The sequence below is a fragment of the Nyctibius grandis genome, chromosome 9 (assembly GCF_013368605.1).
Source record: "Nyctibius grandis isolate bNycGra1 chromosome 9, bNycGra1.pri, whole genome shotgun sequence".
NCBI classification, from domain to species: Eukaryota; Metazoa; Chordata; class Aves; order Nyctibiiformes; family Nyctibiidae; genus Nyctibius; species Nyctibius grandis.
In genome coordinates, this window is record NC_090666.1 from 33,236,866 (window position 1) to 33,259,729 (window position 22,864).

The following is a 22,864-nucleotide window of genomic DNA, read 5'->3' on the forward strand; positions in this document are numbered from 1 at the left end:
GGGAAAGCAGGTCTCAGTGCAGGTTGGGTTTCCATCAGGGCACCTACCTGGGGGCTTTCCAGGGGCAACGTGGCTGCAAGATTGAGATACAGGTGCTCCCCAATCCTGTGCTTAAGCATGCCGCTGATTAGAGAAAGCCTCAGAGCATGGCAGCTAAACTCCCAGGCCTTAGTCTTTCTGAGTGCGAAGCTTGGGGATTACAGACTGACCTGCATGGAAAGATGATGCAGAGAGGTCCTGGAGCTGCTGCGGTAATGGCAAGTTGGGAAGCCCTCTGCAATTGCTGAGTTAGGATCAGCCCCACCTTAGTATGCTTAGAGACACACGGAAAAGAGGGGTTAGAGCTCACTGTAAAGCATTTATGATGTAAAAATGATCAAATTTTCTTTGTCCTTGAAAAATAAAAGCAATTTAAGGGCAATTTTCTACTGAAAGATAGAGCATAAGCTGAAGTGCACATGGAAGTCCTATGTGGTGGAAACCTTGGTCCACTTCCACCTTGGGAGGGGGAGTGCTGAGTGTTTTAGTCTCCCACCAAGCACCTTTCCTTAAGCCCATCTGGTGTTTAGATGTCACAAAACAGCATGCCAGAGAAAACATTTGAGAACTAAAGCTGCTCATTCTGCCCCCCAGCAAAAATGAGTTGCCTGCACACGGCAGCGCTTTGGCTACAAAGTGTCTTCTCCTTCCCTGTAACGAATGCATGGTGCCTCCACCTCCTTGCACCCCAGGCTTGCTCCTTAGTGATTCCTCCTCCCTGGGGACTGCAGCATGCAGAAAGCTGGAGCCAAAGTTAGGTGGTGGATGACCTACCTGCTATCTGGGGCTGCATTGGTAGAGACCAGCTAATGAGAGCCCTATTTATCCCGCTGGGTTCTTACAGCTGTAGTCACCATTGTGAGCTGAGCACCTGGCAAGTGAGCAAAGAGCTTATCTGTTGGGAGCTGCTTGCTTCCATGGCTGCAGTGACGGGACTGGTACAAAATTCTCTTGGAGAGCTGTTTTACATGACTCTTTTACAGGGGAAGAGGATGGGTTATTGACTACAGCGGTGGTGCTTCAACAGGCCTTGCAGGTGGCCAAGTGGAGAGCGCGGATGCCCTGTGGGTAGTGAGAGGCTGGAGGGCTGCCCCAACACGCGTGAAAAATGATCCCCATGTCCTTGGGTGGTGATATCACCCCTGCTGCTCTTGCAGGAGAGACTCAGGCGCTTTTGGCGTAGTTTTTTCCCTTTATTCCTCTACTTGAAAATCATCTCATATTCTCTCAGTAACCTCTCTGGGGTCTCAGTTATAGATACCAGAAGACTTGATCCCACTCTTGTGCACAAGAGAACAAGCCTTCCTATTGATAGGAAGCCAAGCTCGCTGTGAGTCCACCTATCGCTGACTTCAAACCCTCTTTCCAACTGTGGTTCCACAATAACTTTGACTAACTGTACTATTTATTGGCTCACATCACATCCTTATGTCTTCAATTTATTTTTGGAAAACTCAACCCACATTTAATTAGTTTATAGTTTGTTCCAAGTTTTGCTTATCCAGCTTTTTTTTTTGTCCTTTTTTTTTTTTTTTTTTTGAAGTTTGTATTTTGATGTTTAGAATTTGCCTTGGCAACATCTGGAACCCCTTTATGGAAGTGTATTGTTACTTTTACTGCTCGTGCAGCTTTATTAAATCATCTGAGTATTAATATTGAAAGTGTTCATCTGGGTCTAATCAGGGCCAAGATGAGTGATGTGGCAGTTAAATTGCACCTACGAGCTAATGGTTCAAGGACACAAAGTCCTGAAGAAACTTGCAGTGGGCTTTGTGCTCTTCTTTTTAGCTTCCTAGGAGAAGAAGGGGAAGGGGGGGTGGAAGATATTCCTGCTCTGACCTTTCTTGCAGAGCAGATAACAGAATCACAGCCTGAGCTAGTTTAGAACAATTTGTCTCCAAAGAATTTTGTCCAGTTACTGCTATATTTCTGGATCTTGTTTCCATATTTAACCCCTTCATCTGCCCTGGCTTCTCCACTCCACAGTGCAAACGACTGCTAAGTCAAGATCCCCACCACGCGCACCAGTACAAAACTACCGGGGCTGACGTTTCGCTCTGAGACCTCAAGCAAACCCTTGATATAAATAAGTAAATAACATACCTGGTGGGTATAAATATATAAATAACAAGCTCCATCGCTCTTCTGCGCCAGCAACTTCTACAACCTGGATTTGTCCATTTGCTTCTCCTCCGCAGGGCCCCCAAACATCCTGGGGTGATGGTGCTGAGCCTGCGGTCCTGCACGAGCCCACCATGAGCACAGCATGAGCCAGGGCGTGGATGGGTTGAGCTGAGGGGGTGAAAGCACAAATATGGGATCGACACCCCCAGAGCACAGCCCTGGCTGTGGTGGGGCTGGGTTTTGGGGGGAGAAGCCAATTTACCTTCAATGCTCTGTTCCCGCGTAATAACATCGATGGAGTTTGTAGAGCGTGGCGGCTGTCGCTGTATATCAAGAGCCTCACACAAATGCTTTTTTCTCATCCACCCCCAAAACTTGTGTCCTCGAGAGGAGTTTTGCCCAGGATCCTGCGAGTCCTGCCACAGCAGAGCGAGGTGGGGAGGCGAGGGTGGCTGACGCTGGCTGCAGGTGCTGGAAATCCCTGCTGAAGTCATGATTTTGGTAGCTAACCCTTGGATGGATGCGGGGTGTTGGGCCTGTTGAGGTCACCCACAAAATCCCTGTGTGCCTGGGCAGGGCCAGAGCAGCCCCACAGACAGGGAGGGGTGCTGGGCGAGAAGTTGTGGGCAGCATCCTCACCCGCTCTGCTCCCAGCTCCCCCACTGCCTTGCACAACACGATCCCTGCTGAGCTGCGTTTTAAGCCTCGCATGGGTCATTTAAACCAAAATTTCCTCTTTCCAACCTTCAGATGCAACAGGCTTCTCTTCTGCAGCCAGGTTTCCCCTCCGCCGTTAACCTTGGCCCTTCGTACGAGGCCGCAGGAGCTTGTAAATGGTTTATTTCTGTGTGGGAGCCTTCCAGCAGCTCTTTTACAGCTGTCTCGTGGAGGGGGGTCTGGGCCAGCGAGGGAAGCGGAGCAGGCACGCGAGATGCTGCCGGAGAAGGCTGCATGCCCCAGATTTGGGGAGCAGAGAAGTTAAAAAGCCCTTTTTGCTGTGAGACAGTATATGCGTTAAAAAAGGAAAGGGACCGTAGGCTCATCCGTTGGCCACGGGCAGGTCGTAGATGTGACCACCAAGAACACAGGAGGTCCTGCAGGTCACCCACAGACCCAGGGTGCCCATGGGTGAGCTCCTCTATCTGCAGGGCCTTGATTGCAAGGGCTGAGGCTTCCCGAGTGACGGTTGGGGATTTTGCAGTTTGTTTCTTGTTCGAACTAATGGTTGGTGATGGAAAACCCCTGTGATGGCTGTGGCAGCCCAGTGAGCCCCGACTGCCCTTTTCAGAGGGGCTGGGAGCACCCAGCACTGCTGGGCAGCTCAGGGAAGCAGCAGCCTGAGAAGCACAGATGGCCCAAACCTTCAAAAAATCAGCTGCTGTAGTTCAGGTTCCTACCTGAATGCTCGAGTGTATTTATTTAAGTAAAAATTTATAAATATATATTTCTACATAAGCCACTTAGTGGCTAAACATTTAGCAGCCTTAAAACAGGAAGTTTAAATTTAGCTGGGATTTATCCCTTAACCGAGCATAGTTCGTTCACCCTTTGTATAAAAATAGAGATAATTTTCTGCCCGTGAGATACACACAGAGCAGCTCCACACGGGCAGCAGTCAGTCCTGCTGCTGCAACTGGATGTGGCACTCCAGGGGCAGGAGAGCATCGTGTGCCAGGTCAGGGCAGAGGGGGCAATGGAGCCCCGGAGGGAGCAGCCCCTGTCGCTCCAGAGCTCGGGAAGTCTCAGTCCATCGTTTCTGCCCAAAACACAGATGCTCGGGGAGGGGGTGGCAAACACATTCCCCAGCTGCCCCAGCCTGGGCGTGCATCCCTCCCCAGCACTTCTCTCCCCCCAGGGAGGGGAATAAATAAAGCCTTCAGGAATGCAGAGACCCAGAGATGTCCCTTTTCGGACACTGCATCCACTCAGGATGAAGGGAGATGCTGATTTGAGCCTAGGTTGTAGAGGAAGAAATAAACTTCCCCTTGACAATAAACAGTATGGGAAACACATAGGGAAAACGTGGTTCTTTGGGGCTTCCCAGGCTCTGCAAAGCTCTTTTCTGGCAGGACCTGCCTCTGCGCCGCCAGCATCCCTCCATCTCCTCTTGGCTTTGGCATAATCTAAAGCACATTTGACCAAGCAATGGAGCAAAATGAAAGCTATATACAAATGCATGGAGAAATAGGGTTAATTCAGGCTCCTTCTCCACTGGTTGTGTGAATCCCTGAAAATGGTGCTTATTTTTCCCCACTCTGGACAAGCACGGCCACGCTCACCCTCCACCACCTCTCTGCCCCCCAGCCTGCTGTGCCAGTGCCCGCCGCAGCCTGAAGACCAACCTCTGCAAGTGGTGCGACTCCACGCCGCCGGCCTGCGAGGAGAAGGTGTGCTACAGCAACTGCAACCTCAACTCCTACTGCGAGGACCCCTACGAGATCTGTGTGGCCATATGGTAAGTGGCAACCCCCTCGCCAAGGGGGTACGTGGGGGAAAAAGGGGTTCGCGGGGCGGCAGCTCATGGAAACGCACAGGTATGTACCCCTGCACTTGAATTATTGAATTAATTCAGGACTTTCTCTTCCTCTCCTTTTGACTCCATTATAATCAAAATTACAATACACAGTAAAAAATTATTTTGTCTGCCTTATTAGTACCAGTTTATTTTCTAAATAAATTAAGCATTTAAGCGCCGACACAAAGTGTGGCAAGTTTGCTATAGGACCTCTAAACGCCCATAAACCCCTGAATTTAGCTTTACATGCTGAACCCACTGGGCAACATTAGCAGCCCTGACCCCCAACCCATGATATCCTCCCGCATCAGGCTGGTGAAACCCCGGTTCACGTGCAGGGGTGCAGCCGAGGTCTGTCCCCATCAGGCGCATGGACGTCTAAGCTCTTACCAAACTGGGGTTTAACCCACTGGGTTCAACCCACCTCCTTCCCATCCCCTGGAAAAAAGACTTTTTTTGGTTCTCCTGGAGATGCCTGGAAGGGAAACGCAATCTTGCATTTCAGGCCAAGCGTGCGCCGCATCGTTTGGCCCGGAAGAGTGCCTCCCCCAGCTTTTTGGTCCCCATGAGCAAAACTGAAAAACACATCCATTTTGGGTCTGCCCAGAGTGATTTTCCTCCTCTTTTCCTTTTAATTTGGCTGCCAAAGTGAAAGCCAGCCAAGCACTTATCGCTAGGCTTCATCTCAACCTGCTAATTAGCGTGAATGCTGTACGCCCCACTTTCAGTAGGAGTTTGCCTCAACATAATTGTTGCATTATGGACTTAAAAAAAAACAAAACACAAACCCAACAAGAAACCCAAACAAGCAAACAAAATCCACCCCCTGCCCCAAATTCTCCTACATGCACATGGAGAAACCACCTTAAATCCTGGGTAGGCAATCCAGCATCTTGCTGTGTTTTCCCATTGACAGCCTACACGTACAGGAAAAAGCAAGACCCCTGCAGCATAAATCCCCACACCAGGAAAGCAATCCCATGGCATGGGATGGGGCTGCACCTCGCACCACATATCGGCTGGGGTGAGGCAGCTGTGGAGTCACAAATCACCAGTGGAGTGGCTGGTGGTGAAACCCTGCCGGCCCCACAGCCTCCTCCAAGCATCTCCCACCCCATCCTAAGACCCATCCTGAGATCCCTGCAGGCAGGGCTCACCTCCAAGACAGCCTCACTGCCTGTTGCTGACTTGCAGAGGCATATTTGGATCATCTGAACTTGTCTTGCGTGGGTATCGCAGTCACAGCAGCAGCTTTGGCCCCATGCTCATGAGCAACACGCTCACGTCCTCCAGCGTGCTCAGCCTGGGCAGTCCACAGAGGAGGGATCACACCCCCCTGGCACCCTTCAGCTGGAAGCTCGTCTGACAAATTACCTGGGAGCCCCAAGAAAACAGAGCTGAGGCTGGGGGACCTTCCATGCTCTGCGCCAGGAAAAGGATGACAAATTTGGGTTCTTCCCCCTACTTTTATTTCTGACTTCCCAGGGGACCCCAAAGGCATCATGAAACCTCTCCATATGCTCACCCTCCCACTTCGCACCGCTAGGTCAGGAAGCGGAGGCTGGAAAAGTTGTTAACAGCTCTAATTTCCTTTGAACACCCCCAGGAGTGGCTGCAACGCTCACCAGCCGCCCATAGCCCACACCGGGCTGGTCGTTCCCCATCCGCTTGTCCTCGCCCCAGGGCTGCCCTGCAAACCCGACTGGTGCCGGGTTATCCTGCCTCCGCTGGGGAAGGCTCTGGAAACAAGGGTCAAACCCTGGTACTCTGCTCTTAGCTCTTAATTAGCTTTTAATTACCCACTGGCTCTGCAAGGCAGGTGCTGATCCTCCCCGTAGGAGAAGGGCCACATCCCAGGTTGCGTTTCCCTGATGGTGCCAGCAGGACAGGAGCCGTCCGGCTCGGAGGTACCCGGCGCGTCTCACGTGCCATGCCAGCAGCCTGCGTCAGCTCTGCTCCAGCTCTCCGAGGGCAAGAGGCTCCATCACAACACCAACAGCTGCCTCCTGATCCCATCTCCAAGCTCCAGCTCCTTTCAGCTGCCACCATCCACCCCATAAAGAGACATAACCCAGTTCATGCTCAGCCATTCCTAAATCCATCTGGGCGCCCCAGATTTTAAGGATCTCCACCGTTTGCTCCCCAAACCTCTTCCATCACCCAGCTTGGTAAGGGCAAAGCCATCTCCCAGCCCATGGCCCCAGGGTCCTGCCTCTGCACTGCCCCAACTGTCTCCAGCCTCTGCCTATTGCTTTGGGGGACAGCAAACCCCCACAAAGAGTGATTTCTGTCCCCACATCATCTTGTTTTTCTCAAAATCAGCTCCTTCCAAAAGGGTCATACCCCATGGTAGCTTAGAAATAGACTTTTTTTTTATTTTTTTAATAACATCTGGCTACCAACAAAACCAGCAGCGAGACACCCAAAGAGGGATGAAGTTCTAATGTGCTCCCACTCTGCCCAATTGATTCTTACCTTAATCACCATTTTGTCGGTGGTGGCCAACACTGGTAGGTGAGCTTAAAGAACAGGCAGAGATGAAGCCTTGAGTCCAACAAGGATGGCTCTCCCACACACCAAAATAAGGGGGCTCCCATGTGCTGGGACACAGCTATGCCGGACCCTCTCGCCAAGCCGCCTTGTGTTGAGCCAACGCTGCCCAGATCTGTTGACAGCTGGAGTTTTCCAGCAAAACTCCTGTGCTTGAGGAGTCGGACCACAGCCAGAGCCAAACCCATCCTTTAGCTCTATGTGTGACACATTTCCATAGCTTTAATGGGACCCCAGTCTAGGTGCTGCTGAGCAAACATGTGGCACATGAGAAGGATCTATCTTGGCTACTGAGCACTGGTGGTTAAAAAAGCTCAAAGGACACTGGCAGTACAGAGCTCAACCTGGTGCTACGAGCCATGCTTCCATGAGCAACTAGAGTTTCATGAATGAGACTGTCAGTATTAGGCCTTGAAAGATTTCACTTGTTCTCACTGCGCTTGCGGAATGCTTGTGCGCAGTTAAACGCAATGCTCCCTCTTAATTACCTAAATGGAAATGAGGAGCTAGGGCTGATTTGCCATTGCATCCATGGCTGTGCCAAGCCCCAGCACTCCTCTGTCCCAGACCCGGCAAGGACCAGGACATCACCGCCACAGGTGTCATTTGTAGTTGCTCGGTGTCTGAAGCCATGGTATAGACGCAGACACAGCCCTATGCTCCAGCAGTCATATCACCTTCACATTATAATTTAGCAGCTCTAGAGGTCAAGCTGTTTCTAGAAATAGCCCCAACCAGCGACTGCAGGTCACAGGAGGCAGGAGCAAATGGTCCTGCAAGGACAGGGCACGACAACCAGCAATTAGTTGAGAGAGAGAATCCAAGAAATGAGATGGTGCTTATGGGCTCCACCTGCATGCATGGGTTGAGAGGAGCAGGAGGGAAGCACAAGCCAAGCAGGCATTTTGGCCCCCATGTCCCCTGCCTCTCCCCTGCACAGGTGAAATTTGGGCAGCAGAGAGCCTGGCCCCTCCTGAGACAGATGTTGTGACTTGTATTGCAGCAGAGGTGACATACGAGGTGGGACCCTCATTTTGGAGGGTTTCCTTAGGACCATACAGCCCCAAAACCTGCTGGCCTAGCAGCTGGTATTGGTAAAGGAGGGGTTTTGCCCCAAATCCCACGCAGACACTCAGGGTTAGCACTACCTGATCCAAGGCATGACTATGAACTGGTGAATTATCTACTGGAAACAAGCAGAGTCTCTGGTTCCCATCCTACTATTGGCGCATGCTAAACATTTATCTTGTCACCATTTAGAAGAGATAAAGGGCTTTAACAAAGCCCCTCCAAAACATATATAATTAGAATTATACCAGAGCCACCACAAACAAGTCATTACCTACACAGCTTAAAACTAATGATCTTAAAACCAGGTTTAAGATGACATGAAGGATGAGCCGCTAGACTAACGCTTCACAGAATCACAGGATGTTAGGGATTGGAAGGGACCTCGAAAGATCATCTAGTCCAATCCCCCTGCCGGAGAAGGATTGCCTAGACCATATCACACAGGAACGCGTCCAGGCGGGTTTTGAATGTCTCCAGAGAAGGAGACTCCACAACCTCTCTGGGCAGCCTGTTCCAGTGTTCGGTCACCCTCACCGTAAAGAAGTTTTTCCTCATATTTAAGTGGAACCTCCTGTGTTCCAGCTTGCACCCATTGCCCCTTGTCCTGTCAAGGGATGTCACTGAGAAGAGCCTGGCTCCATCCTCATGACACTTGCCCTTTCCATATTTATAAACATTAATGAGGTCACCCCTCAGTCTCCTCTTCTCCAAGCTAAAGAGACCCAGCTCCCTCAGCCTCTCCTCATAAGGGAGATGTTCCACTCCCTTAATCATCTTCGTGGCTCTGCGCTGGACTCTCTCTAGCAATTCCCTGTCCTTCTTGAACTGAGGGGCCCAGAACTGGACACAATATTCCAGATGCGGCCTCACCAGGGCAGAGTAGAGGGGGAGGAGAACCTCTCTTGACCTGCTGACCACACCCCTTCTAATACACCCCAGGATGCCATTGGCCTCCTTGGCCACAAGGGCACACTGCTGGCTCATGGTCATCCTGCTGTCCACTAGGACCCCCAGGTCCCTTTCCCCTACACTGGTCTCCAACAGGTCTGCCCCCAACTTGTACTGGTACATGGGGTTGTTCTTGCCCAGATGCAGGACTCTACACTTGCCCTTGTTATATTTCATTAAATTTCTCCCCGCCCAACTCTCCAGCCTGTCCAGGTCTCTCTGAATGGCTGCGCAGCCTTCCGGCACATCAGCCACTCCTCCCAGTTTTGTGTCATCAGCGAACTTGCTGACAGCGCACTCTAATCCCTCATCCAAGTCATTAATGAATATATTGAATAGAACTGGTCCCAGTACCGACCCTTGCGGGACTCCGCTAGACACAGACCTCCAACTGGACTCAGTCCCATTGACCACCACTCTCTGGCTTCTTTCCTTCAGCCAGTTCACAATCCACCTCACTACCCGATCATCCAGACCACACTTCCCCAGTTTAGCTGCGAGGATGCTGTGGGAGACCGTGTCAAACGCTTTACTGAAATCGAGATAGACCACATCCACAGCTTTACCATCATCTATCCATCGGGTTACGTCCTCATAAAAGGCTATCAAGTTGGTTGAGCAAGACTTCCCGTTGGTGAAGCCATGCTGAGTGCCCCTAATGATCCCCCTATCCTTGATGTGCCTAGAGACAGCACCAAGGACAAGTTGTTCCATCACCTTTCCGGGGATGGAGGTGAGGCTGACCGGTCTATAGTTACCCGGGTCCTCCTTCTTGCCCTTTTTGAAGACTGGAGTGACATTCGCTTTCCTCCAGTCCTCAGGCACCTCTCCCGTTGCCCACGACTTAGCAAAGATGATGGAGAGTGGCCTAGCAATGACTTCCGCCAGCTCCCTCAGCACCCGCGGGTGCATCCCATCAGGGCCCATGGATTTACGGACGTCCAGATTGCTTAATTGGTCCCTGACCCAGCCCTCATCAACCAAGACAGATTCCTCCTCTATCCTGACTTCTTCTGTTCGGTTCATTTGGCATGCGCAGGAGACAGGACAACGAGAGCATCAGGATCAGCACGCTCTGCCACAACCCCCACCGCCCCATCGAAAACCTCATGGTCCCCAACTACAACACCTCACGCTGCATCATGACCCATCAGCCCAGCGAGGATGGGATCATCTACATCTGCGGCTGCGTGGACGAGCAGGAGTGCAACGATAAACTTATCTTTGAAAACCACACCAATGGTGAGTGCTTTTGTTAACGGTATTTATCGGGGGAGAAGCACCCAACGCTAATGACAAAGAACTTGTATTTCCAATAGAGTAGGAGGTGCAATGCCAGAAGGAGCTCTTTCAGCATCTTCTTTGACCTCTTTATATAGAACCCAGGTAAAATTTGTACCCCATTACTGAGTGCAGTATTTTTTCTGTGGCTAAACCATCCCTCCCAGCAATGCCTCCAGCCTTGGTCTAGAAACATCAGGAGATGGAAAATCCACTGTATCTCTCGGTCAGCTGTGCCCTTCAGCGCAGGGCAAATCAACCGGGGAACCCAGAAGCTGATGTAACCCAGCGTGAGTCAATGCTCTGAAAGCTTCAAATAAATTGCACTGGAGCAAATCCTGCCCCGACAAAACCCACAGGAACCGCTGGCATCCTCCACAGCTGCAACCCAAAAAGGTGGTGGTGCCGGGGCACGAGGCTCAGCACGCAGCGGTGCCTGCCCTGGCACTCTCCTGGGGATTTCTGCAGTGGCGTTCCCCCTGGACAGCAACGGCCAGAGCCACCCCAGTGCCATACACATACGTGAGCATGGCTTGGCACACCTGTAGATGCTTCTACAGATGGCTGGAGATCCAACAGGAGCTGTAAATCCACAGGAGGGAAAATGAAGAGGCAGCTCATTTCTAAACCTCAGGAGGGTTGTGTACTTTGGAAACACTTCCAGCTAGATCCTGAGCCTTTAGGGGCTTGTCCATAGATTCATAGAATCATAGAATGGTTTGGGTTGGAGGGGACCTTAAAGATCATCTAGTTCCAACCCCCCTGCCACAGGCAGGGACACCTTCCACAAGACCAGGTTGCTCAATGCTCCATCGAACCTGGCCTTGAACACGGCCAGGGAGGGGGCATCCACAGCTTCTCTGGGCAACCTGGGCCAGTGTCTCACCACCCTCACAGGAAAGAGTTGCTTCCTAATATCTAATCTAAATCTCCCCTCTTTCAGTTTAAAACCATTCCCCCTCGTCCTGTCACTACTCGTCCTTGTAAAAAGTCCCTCTCCAGCTTTCCTGTAGCCCCTTCAGATACTGGAAGGCTGCTATAAAGTCTCCCTGGACCCTTCTCTTCTCCAGGCTGAAGAGCCCCAGCTCTCTCAGCCTGTCTACATAGGCGAGGTACTCCAGCCCCCTGATCATCTTCATGGCCTCCTCTGGACTCGCTCCAACAGGTCCATGTCTTTCTTGTGCTGAGCACTGCAGAGCTGGATGCAGCGCTGCAGGTGGGGTCCCACAAGAGCAGAGTAGAGGGGGAGAATGGCCACACTTCTTTTCATGCAGCCAAACGTCCAAACCTCCCTAACTCCAAAAGGACCAGGTTTATCCAAGTGCCCATGAAGAATGTGACCCATAACAAAAGCAAAGTGAAACCCCTCTGATTTTTTGTATTTACAGAGCAGAGAGATGCTGAAAATGAGCCCAAGCATAACGTGCAAGTCAGTGTCATAGCTTCTCCCGCAACGCAAAGGAAAATGAAAAAAATAAAAACACATAAAATGCAAATTCTCAGAACAAACAAGCCACTTTTAACGAAGGCAAATGATGCTAATTTTGGCAGTTCTTTGCTGCTTCTCGAGCCAAACATAACAGGTACGCACACTTCGAGGGAGAGATAGTCAAATCCCAAAGCCGGTGCTGGGATATGTAATTTCACAGAAAAATGACAACTGGCTCATTGGAAATGCCTCCCCCACCGAAGGCTCCTACAAACAGCCTCCTCCTGCCAGCCAGCACGTAAAGTGCTGAAACTCAGAGCGAGAGCAGCACGGGCCTTGAACAATTATCTCCTCTTTGATTTGGTTTGTGGGATCAGCTTGGGAAGCCCCAGACTTAGAGACCCCATTGCTTACATCCTTTCCTTCTGCTTTAAAGGATTGTTTGCATTTTAAATGTTAACTTATGATCACCTTCAATGGTGTAGACAAACACCGAGCAGAGAAATACCTAACAGAGATGAGCATTTCTCCAGCAGCTAAAGTAGGTGGATTTTTTTTTCCCATTTCTTGATGAGCCTTAAGCCCTGCTTTCAGGTCTGGGCTGCTGTGTGGCACTGCTCTGGACCCCATCAGAGCTCAGAGATGACCCTCATGAATACATGGAGGCATCGCTTCCTGAAGCCGTGCAAGGAGACCAGCAGACACCTTGGGAAGACATTGGGTAGGGTTGAGCACACAGAGTCCTCTCCACCCCTGTGCCAGCTGAGCCTGGCCCTGGAGGTCCACCTGGCCCTGGAGGTCCACCTCCCCCTGGCAGGGATGGAAAGACCCACGCAGCGATGCTCAACAAGACGTGGGTTTACAGACCCACAGTTATCACCAGAGCAGCTACATTTGCTCTCCATGGAAGGGGTCTAAGCCATGCTGCAACCCCTCCATATCCAAGGGCTTGCATCGGGAAGGGGCATCCTCACAAATGAATTTGCTGAAGTTGCGTTAACTTCCCCTTTTAGGACTTGTGCATGCAACTCCCTTAAAAATATCTTCTCTTTCTTCAGAGTTTCAAAGACGGGATCTTAAGCATCGGGTAAATCCATTAAAGCAGTAGGTGATATCCAGGCCTAAAGCTTTCCAAAACAAACATATTCCTGAGTTAGTTATTGATTTATATCAGTTTAGGTTGATCTTGTGGTTTGAACCTGATGCCTATTTTAGAAACGCTTTCACAGCCTTGCAGAAATTAGCTGCAGCACATTTTTTTGAAATTTGCCAAGGAAAATAGCTAAACGCTCTGTTTTTCCAGAACCTGAATTATGATCTACACACACTGAGGTCAAGCAGCAAGAGTTTTGCTTATGGAATGATTCTTATCCCTCTTCCCCTGGGTTATTATACTTGGCAGAAAAACCTCTGAGTAAGATTTTACTTGAATATCTCTACTGAAGTCAGCATGTTTATTCCAGGAATCGCGAACATCAAAGGATCAGACAATTATATGTTGTGCGAGGGTTAGGGCTTTTTGTGTGCTCCCCCCGCCGACGATCTGAAGGCTGACAGAGGTTTAAAAGAGATAAAACAAAAGCAGCCATGCCTGCTCAGTTGACGGGGGTCAGTGTCGTAACACGGCGAGGAAGGAGATGCCAACACTGGCAGACAGCACTGAAACAATGCTCCATTACGCTAATTACTGTGCAAAGCACATCGGTGTGCCCCCAGGATGCACAGTCCTGCACGCTGCCCACCCTCCCCAGCAGCCCTCCTGTCCCATGGAGGTCCAGCAAAGCCCCAGTCCCAAACCCCCTCAGAGATTTGCTCCATTCGAGCCTTACCTCAGCTTTATCGCTGTTATTTCCATCCCAGCTCCCCTCGCCGTGAGCACAAGCTGAAGGGCAGCGGAGCCATTCTGGTGGCAGTGGCGGGGTCTCACAGGCCGCACCACCTGGCCCAGTGAACACGGGCCGGTGCCCTGAACCCCGGCTTGATAAACAGAGCTAAATTTGAGCAGCCCCCTTAATAACTGCCCGCAGCTGGGTTCTTTGCAGGATAGGGTCTGTGCGCTGTGGCCCCGTGAAGGGCTGCGCTTCATTAACAGCTTCGCACGTTTTCCTCCTCTGCGTGACGAAAACGAGCTGTTGCAGACCCGCGGCAGCAGCGCCCTGGCCTTTGCTTTCCTCCCCGCAGGCTACTCCATGCTGCAGAGCAAAGAGGTGATCCCGGTGGCCGCCATCAGCCTCCTGCCCCCGCTGCTGGTGGCAGTGATGATCACGGTGACGTTTTACCTCTGCCGCACGCAGAAGCGACGCAAGAGAGCCAAGGCGTGGGGTGGGAAACCGGGGCAGCCCCCGGCGCTGCCGGAGCCGGGGAGGTCCGCCGAGCGGGAGGAGAAGCTGTCCGTGCTGATGGACGAGAGCCCGGCCGGCGCCAGCCCCACCTGCGCCAGCAGCCGCCCCGCCGAGCTGCTCCCCATCGAGCTGGACGAGATGGTGGGCAAAGGGCAGTTCGCGGAGGTGTGGAGGGCCAAGCTGAGCCACAGCCGCTCGGGGCAGTACGAGACAGTGGCCGTGAAGATCTTCCCCTGCGAGGAGTACTCCTCCTGGAAGAACGAGAGCCAGATCTTCACCGACGCCAGCCTCAAGCACGACAGCGTCCTGCGGTTCCTCACCGCTGAGGACCGGGGCGTGGGGCCCCGCCGGGAGTACTGGCTCATCACCGCCTACCACAGCCGGGGTAACCTCAAGGACTACCTCTCCCACCATGTCCTGAGCTGGATGGACCTGCAGAAGATGGCAGGCTCCCTGGTGAGCGGGGTGGCCCACCTCCACAGTGACTACACCACCTGCGGCAGGCCAAAAATCCCCATCGCCCACCGGGACATCAAAAGCACCAATGTCCTGGTGAAGAACGAGCAGGAGTGCGTGCTCTGCGACTTCGGCATTGCCATACGCCTCGACCCTTCCCTGACGGTGGATGACTTTGCCAACAGCGGGCAGGCAAGTATGACCTGACAGCCCTCCCCAGAGGGACCCTTTGCAAACCACCCCTGGTTGCCCCGCGGCCAAAGTCCTCACCCACCCCTGCTAACGCCTCTCTCCTCTTTGCGGGCAGGTGGGCACTGCCAGATACATGGCCCCAGAGGTCCTGGAGTCCAGGGTGAACCTGGAAGACCTGGAGTCTTTCAAGCAGATGGATGTCTACTCCATGGCCCTCGTTTTGTGGGAAATGGCCTCCAGATGTGAAGTGGTAGGAGGTAGGAGCATCGCACTGGGGTTGCCACGCGCCTTTTTGCTCCCTTCCTCCCTGTACAGGGATGTGGCTCACCCTCGCGTCCCCAGAGGTAGCCCAGGACCTGATTTGGGGTGGCTTGGCTCTCTGCAGGGGTGCTAAGAGCTGGCAGCAGATCCTCCTCCATGGCTGCCTGCTCTGCATGCTGTGGCTCAAGGGGGCTGGCTCAGTGGCCGAGGACCAGGACAGGACCCCGGGGGGTCATCTGGTCCAACCCCCCACTGAAAGCTGGCCAGTTGCCAAGTCAGATCTGAGCCAGTGCTGGCGATGCAAAGCAAACCAAGCAGGAAGAGCCAAAAGCTGCCTCCCCCTCCCCGGCCACAAGCACTTTTCAGATAACAGCAGAGGGTTTATATTGCAACGGGGACTCGCAAACTCCAGCCTCTGACAGAGCCACGTCCCCCCTCACTTCCCAGAGCCACATCCTGGCATCTGAAATTGCGTGTAGCAAAACATTTCATTATCTGCCCTGCTGTTAGCTCCTGCCTGCCCTTCTGCCTGCTCCTCTCCCTCCCATTTTTAGCTCTCTCCAGTTCCTTCCCTATCCCACTTACTTGCAATACAAGCCCACAGAGCTGCAAGAAGCCCAATCCTTGGCAAGAAAGCTGCCCCAACTGCCCCGCATGCCCCATGCTCGGCGGCGGGAGAGCCTTACCTGGCTCAGATGCCCTGTGCATCCTTTGCTCCCGAGCCAGCGTCCCAGGCCATCCTTCCCCACTCATATTTCACCAGCATTTGCATCCGGACAGGAGCTGGCAGAAACCAGGGTGGCCTCTCACCTCTGCAACAGGGAGCTTCTCCTTGGCCTCCTACGAAATGGGGTTGCTCTTCTGGAAGGGCCATTTCTCCTCTAACGCAATCCCTGCCCGCAGCAGGACTCTGGATGCTGGTATTGTAGTTGCCTCTCCCATCTTTCACCAGCACAACACATTTTACCTGCTCAAAATATGTCTCACCCAAAGACAGACCAAGTCCTTCGTAGTGCACCTCTTGGGTTCAGGAAGGTGGTCAGATGGTTCCTCTTCAGTCCTGTCTCTGAAAACAACCTCTACATGAAAACCCACCACTACGTTTCTGTGTTCAAATTATAATCGTTTCCAGATCCATTTATTTTTGCAGACCGGTAAAAACAAATTTATCCTTATCCAATGGACCATACCAAAGCGAAGCGGCGAATGCATGAAAAACATGCTGTAATGCTGCTGTTGCTTCCTTGCAGAGGTAAAGAATTATGAGCTGCCTTTTGGGTCAAAAGTCCAGGAGCAGCCCTGCGTGGATACCATGAGGGACATCGTGCTGCATGGCAGAGGACGCCCCGAGATCCCGAGCAGCTGGCTGGTGCATCAGGTAAACTGGGAGTAGCTGGTTCAGAAAAGAGCAACCCATGTTGCCCTACTTTAGCCTAAAAATCATTACAGCTGTAATCAAAGCAAAAGCAGGCAGAACTCCTGGACCCTACTTACAGCTCCTTCTTGGCTGTCTGAACCCACATAAGCCCCACAAGACCCAGATCCCTGCTGTTTAAAAGCCACCAGCCAGGGGTACAGCAAAATATAATGATGAATAAATTGCCCTCGTCAGGAAGCGTTACGAATGCCAAGAGATAGTGTTCGGTTATCTTGCAGGTAACAGCAAAATGGAGCATTTCAGTGCAAGCTATTCTCATGAAATGGTAAATCATTTGAGTCCACCCCATTTCTTCCATAACCACACTACCCAGAAAGCTCTAGCTCAGGAAACACACAGTCCCTCGCACACAGCCATCTCACAGCAGGGACAGAGGGGAGGGAAGGTGCATCCAGCCTCTTGCCCACTTGGCTGTGGAGATTTCAAGCTCAATATTACCTCTGAGATGAGAAGTCAGGACTTGACATTTGAAAAGAAGGACTTCTGCAAGGAAAGCATCTCCCTTGAGTGAAACAATCAGGGAACCTGCTAGGCTCGAGTCTTGTCAAGGGGGAAGTCTTTCACCAGCCTTCAGCTCAGAGGGTCTGAAAGCACAGCATTTCAGCACAGAAAGCATAACCCAGCGCTCTAGAAGAGAAATACTTCAGCAATGATGAGATGTGCTCTGTTAAAACCATCCCCAAGCACACCCAGATCAACCAGCTCCAGAAACATAGCTACCTCCTGGCTCTGACATGGTCTTCTCTCCTCCAGGTCCAGTACTTTCTTCCATACACTGAGGACACAAGGGGTAATGGGCACACTGACCAGGATTTTCAAATCTTGCCTGACTTTGGTACTTCTTAAATTCCACGTGTCCTGTAGAAAAACACCGTCCGCTGATCAACAATTCAGTTAATCTGAAAAACAAGCTGAAACATGGAGCCTGCTGGCTCACAGAGCCTTGCAGTGTTTGGTGCATCATTTTGCAGCATTCCCCAAAACCCACGTTGCTACTGCTTCCACTCTGCCTGGATGGCCTATAAAGCCAGGCTTTTCAAGAGCAGAGATGTAATTTCATGATCTTAGAAGGCCACGTGCTCCCTACAATATCTCCTCTCAAAACCATGTTTGTCCAAAGACTCACAACCGACCTGACCGACCAAAGCTGCAAACAGCATCAAATGAAGCTGTGGTTTCTCCTGGACCATCAGTGAGTTTATCAGTTGGCAAGTCCATTTCTGAAGTTCATCCAGCCTTTTTCCTTGATGAAGGCAAATACTGGACCTTCAATCAGTACTGCTACATATTTGAAGCCTTTGAGTATTCATCACAGACGTTCACCTCCCAGGGTCTCTGATAAACTTTGAAACCACAGGAAAAATATATGGAGGCTTGGGTTGTCAAAAATCACGCTCTGATAGAGCCTGACCATAACTGCGCTGTTTGCTGAGCTGAAGAAGGGCTGATTGCCATCACCTCCGAGAAATAACGTTGCTATAGTTGAGTTGGTCTAGCACATAAACAGGGCAAGGCTTATAAGGTAGTAACTTTTACTAGACTGCTTGATAGTCGCTGGGGAAGAGGAACAGAAAAGCCACATTGTGTTCCTGAAAGTTTGCCGCTGACTAATCTTAGCTGGTCTAACAAACATCTCCTCACAAGCCTGGCTTTACGTGATTTTCCGGGCATTCTGCAAGCGGTCCCCCCAGGATGCAGCATAGGGCAGCACCATCTGCTGGGAAGCAGCAGAAAGCCACCAGTTTGGGCCACTCCTGGGGTCAAGGGCTTCCTGCGGGAGGAAGCGTTGGGCAACACCAAGAAACACAGACAAATCGCTCACCTGAAGCACCCATATATGTTCCCACCAACGAAAATAAGTTTGATGCAGAGCTCCAAACGCTACTTCCACGTTTCAACCATCAGGATCACTCTCAGTCAAGTGAGGACCTACATTGTTGGCCACAGTTTAAGACTTTCAGTAGACATAAGCATTAATTTCCCTGGCAGAGCTGACTCACCCAGTGTGCTGCCCATCAGCAGCTCCAGGGCAACTGCTTGCAAGGCTGCACAAGAAAGCCCATTGAAGAAATTTAACCCCAAAGTTTCGCTTCACACCCCACCACATGTAAAAAAAAAAAAAAAAGTGGTTATTTAGGCCAGGTAAATTCCTGGATCTGGTTCATGAAGCAGCTGAACAGACTGTTGTACTGGCACAACCAAAGGGCTGGTGCAGGACAGGAAGGAGCAGTGGGAGCTCAAGTCAATATTGGCACTAAAAATATATGTGTAAAACCCAGAATCCTTTGGAAACCTGAGATATCAAATATAAAACCCAAACTAAGTCCATTTTGTGAGCATAACAAGGTGTTCCACTTGTACCATTCAAAAGAGCATCATCGCTACTGACAAGGCAAACTGCAAATAAATGTTGTGATTTCAGGGCAAAATAAGCACAGAAAATCTCATGACTAAACCATATGACAGTGCCACGTTCTCTTTGAGAAAAGGCTTATTTTAAAAGCTTCAGCTAAGCTAGCTCATTTTTGCATGTTAATCAATTACCCTCAAATCCTTTCAACTAAGCTAATAAATGAGCGACGCAAGAGGTACTGAACCCACCATCTGTCAGTTTTACTGCACAATCCTGTTCTCCCTAATCTGTGTCCATTATGGAAGATGTAGCACGATGAACCTCAGCGGAGAGCAGCGAGTTCAGAGAACGGTGCAGAAGGACAGATGACACGGATGGTACATCTCTGTAGGACTTGCATTTTCCTCTTGTGTTGGTCCATATGAGACTTTTGGGTTCTCTTAATTGCAAATCAAGAAATAAAAAAAAAACACACTGAAAAGCATGAAGCTTTATTTAGAATAATGATTTTTCCACTGTGTTGCAACCTTGGTTGACAATGATGCAAAAAGCAAGAGCAGACGATAGGAATTAATAGGCAAAGGAAGGTTCAACATAGCTTCTGGTGCTAGCTGTGTTCCTAGATTAAGAGGGGGAAAAATACCAGCTGAATACTGCCATTCTGTGTCTAAGCCCAAAATACTGTGAGTCTCTTCAGAGCACTACACAATTGGAAAAAAAATGTATTACTGTGAGGCATAACTATTGTGATGGAGAGGAACAGAACGTGTTCTGGAGCACACTGAGAAGCACCCAATCCCACCTAAACCGAGACGCTATTTTGTGGTGAGAAAAAGTTCCACCACATCCTGCAATGACTATTTGGCACGGCGCACCCTTTCCAAAAGCTGCTAGAACAAGAAGTTAGATTTAAGAAGTTTAATTCCAAACTTGCCTTTGAATCCTCCCACTCCTACCCTCCATCCAGGTGTAACAGCCAGGGCACAGGCTTGAAACCCAGAGACCTGGGCTCAGCTGCCAGCCTGCAGGTCACCATCTGCACCTCTCCTGTCCCTCCCAATTTTAGGATGTTCTATTCTGAACAAGCAAGGCTGAGGCAGGAGACGGAAGGCCTATTTCCTTCTGGCCCCTATTTAAGTCCTACAGTCAACACAAATCAATTTCCAGGGAGGATTTCCAGGAGCGTGGAAAACGCTTGGGACCAGATCCCAGGTGAGCTGAGGCTGCTGCTCTAACACCAGCAGTGCCAGTAACAGTGCGAGTGTTGGCACTAACTTACCAAGGCTGTTTCCTCCTGTGCTTAAGCTTGACCAAAAAAAGCGTTTCAGCAGGAAGCTGTCAAAAGTATGGTTAAAACACTGTGATTGCCTTAGATCAGCTTCTAGCTCCTCTTCCTCCTGCCTTCAGATCTTAATTTCCACCCTTCTGCCTGCAGGGAATGCGTTTTCTGTGCGACACCATCACGGAGTGCTGGGACCACGACCCCGAGGCTCGCCTCACCGCCCACTGCGTGGCCGAGCGCTTCAACCTGATGGCACAGATGGATTGTGACGACATCCTCAACAACAACACGGACAACGAGGCCAACAAAACAGCTTCTCCAGGCGGGGAGCACCAGGACAGTGATGGGAGCAGAAATATGCCATGACACAGCAGGCAAAAGCCTCATCGTGAGAAATGAGAAGATAAGCAAGAAGCGTTTCGCTTGTGGGAAAAAAACCTCGCTCCATTTTTTCAAAATGGAACTAAGATCTAGTATATAACTTATTTATAAGATCTGTTTCCTCCCACAGATACAGTGAACTGTGGAACCAACACTTTGGTTAAAGTGCAACATTATATACGAACTGATTTTGTACTTACTTTAAATGTATAATGATGCAAAGCGTTCCTTTTATTATTTTTTAAAATAATAATGTTTAATCTTTTATTAATAAGCACCTGAATTCCATGTCTATCTTTCAAAGTCCTTCCATATCACCATCACGAGTTTCTCTTCTAACTGCTTATTCTGCAAAGATCAAGACAATTTTCAATTTTCCTTTTGTAATGGCCTCCACACACACACAAAAAAAAAAAATCTTGAGATGTAACATACTCTCAGTGGAAGAAATGCTGGCACCCAAGAAAATTATTCATTGATCAGACAGTCCTTAATACAGTGTAAAGATACCCGATAACCCAGTTTGCAAAAGCCTGATTTGCTGCAACCCCAACACACCTCTTTTCACTGAGGAATTCCTGGGTGTACTTGATAGTTCAGGTGGGTGCGTGAAGTTTCTTCAACAGGAAAAAAAAAAGTCACCAGAGTAGACAATGCTGTTTCACCCTGAGAAGTCTCCATAGAGGATATCTAGACAACTCTTTCCCCGCACCAGTCCAGTTTCCAGCCACCTCTAGCCAACAGATTTGTGCCACAGCAATAGTATCAACACAAACGTGTTGGCTAATTCTTCTTGCAACTCTTCCGCACCCCTCTGCCGCGTTACTTAACCTGAAGAAACGTGATCAGACAGAACCAGGACCTTTACTCCCGTAACCGTCAGACCAAGCTGCCTGTGTAGTGGAAAGGCAATTAAGGAAAGGTAAGTCATACCTCCCTCTGAACCCTGGCACTGTGCAAATCTTAATCCCTCTACCCTTGGCAGCAAAAGGTAATAAAAACCTTAGCTGCTACTAAGGTGGCCTGCAAGCCCATACCTGACACTCACCTACACAGAGGTGTATCCTTCAGGATAGCATCCCAGAGGAGTACTTTGCTTGCCAGCACACAGCTGCATGGATCAACCCCTACAAGAGAGCGGAAGGGAGAAAACCATACAACAACCACGAGCTTTCTACAGCTGAGGCTCCCCCATTGTGGAGCAGGGAAGCAGATCTGCAGGGCTGGTTTGGTTTTCTAAAATGCACAGCTACGCCAGCACCAGCCCATACAAAAAGCTTTTCCTCTCTATTATTTCCACCTCTTTGGACAGTTTCCACAGGTCCTAAATTAAAAGCCTAGAACAAAATTGTCTCTAATCCCTTTGAAGAAGGATGGAAGGGGAATGAATTAGGTTGCATCAAATCTAAATAATAAAAACTTAACTTCAGTTACCATGTAGAAGTGTCCACCTGTAACTGTGACCATACCTTTCATTTTAGGGACATGGTTTAGTGGTGGACTTGGCAGTGTTAGGTTTACAGTTGGACTCAATGATCTTAAAGGTCTTTTCCAACCTAAATGACACTATGATTCTTACCAATTCCCCACCTGGCTGCTCCCTCCTGTCACCTTAGGATTTTTTCAAGCTAACCCCCTTCTCTTGAAGCACATCCTCCCCAGTTCACCATAAACACAGCCCTTCCACCCATCTGACTTCAGTCTCATTTCTTTACTGTATTAACCACTGCTCTGCTGCATGAATGCCCAAGAGAAACAGAGAGCACGGGGCAGCTTCTCTGACATGGAGATACGAAACTATGGGAATACACTGAACTCCTCCCAGGCTGTCCAATCTTTCCTTCCCGTAATATTCAGTGCAGAATTTCCCCTACCAAGTTTTGCACCAAGTTGTTTGGCTGTCAGATTGATGAAGATGTTTACTTGTTCTTCCAAGTTCAGTTCAAAAGACACTCTGACCTGTTCTTCCACAGGTGACTGGGACAGAGGGGAATCAGCCCACACAAACGAGACATTGAAGGCTGCATCTCCGATTCTGATGGCTGAAATCCAAATTCTCCTGGGGAGAGAGACATAATCCCAGGCTTGACAGTTTATACTGTAAATATGATGAAAGACTTCTCAATCTATTCTCCTCCCCATGCCTAAAATCTTGAACACTCCGATTTACATATTGCGCTTTTTTTTTTCCATGAAAACCAA

At 50.2% G+C, this 22,864-nt stretch overlaps 1 protein-coding gene across 3 annotated transcripts in view; it reads left to right on the top strand.

Moving 5' to 3' along the window:
• LOC137667399 (TGF-beta receptor type-2-like) overlaps positions 1-20,939 on the top strand; it is a 35,804-nt gene extending 14,865 nt beyond the window's left edge. For 2 of the 3 annotated variants that reach the window (XM_068408133.1, XM_068408131.1), the window contains 6 exons: positions 4,468-4,618; positions 10,287-10,489; positions 14,139-14,947; positions 15,063-15,204; positions 16,459-16,586; positions 20,435-20,939. In XM_068408133.1, the coding sequence (XP_068264234.1) occupies positions 4,468-4,618; positions 10,287-10,489; positions 14,139-14,947; positions 15,063-15,204; positions 16,459-16,586; positions 20,435-20,647 (1,646 nt within the window). In that variant the 3' untranslated portion in view covers positions 20,648-20,939. Of the gene's footprint in view, positions 1-4,467; positions 4,619-10,286; positions 10,490-14,138; positions 14,952-15,062; positions 15,205-16,458; positions 16,587-20,434 lie in introns of those variants that run through there. The other variant, XM_068408134.1, reaches the window with a different exon arrangement.
• The last annotated feature ends 1,925 nt before the right edge of the window (positions 20,940-22,864 follow it).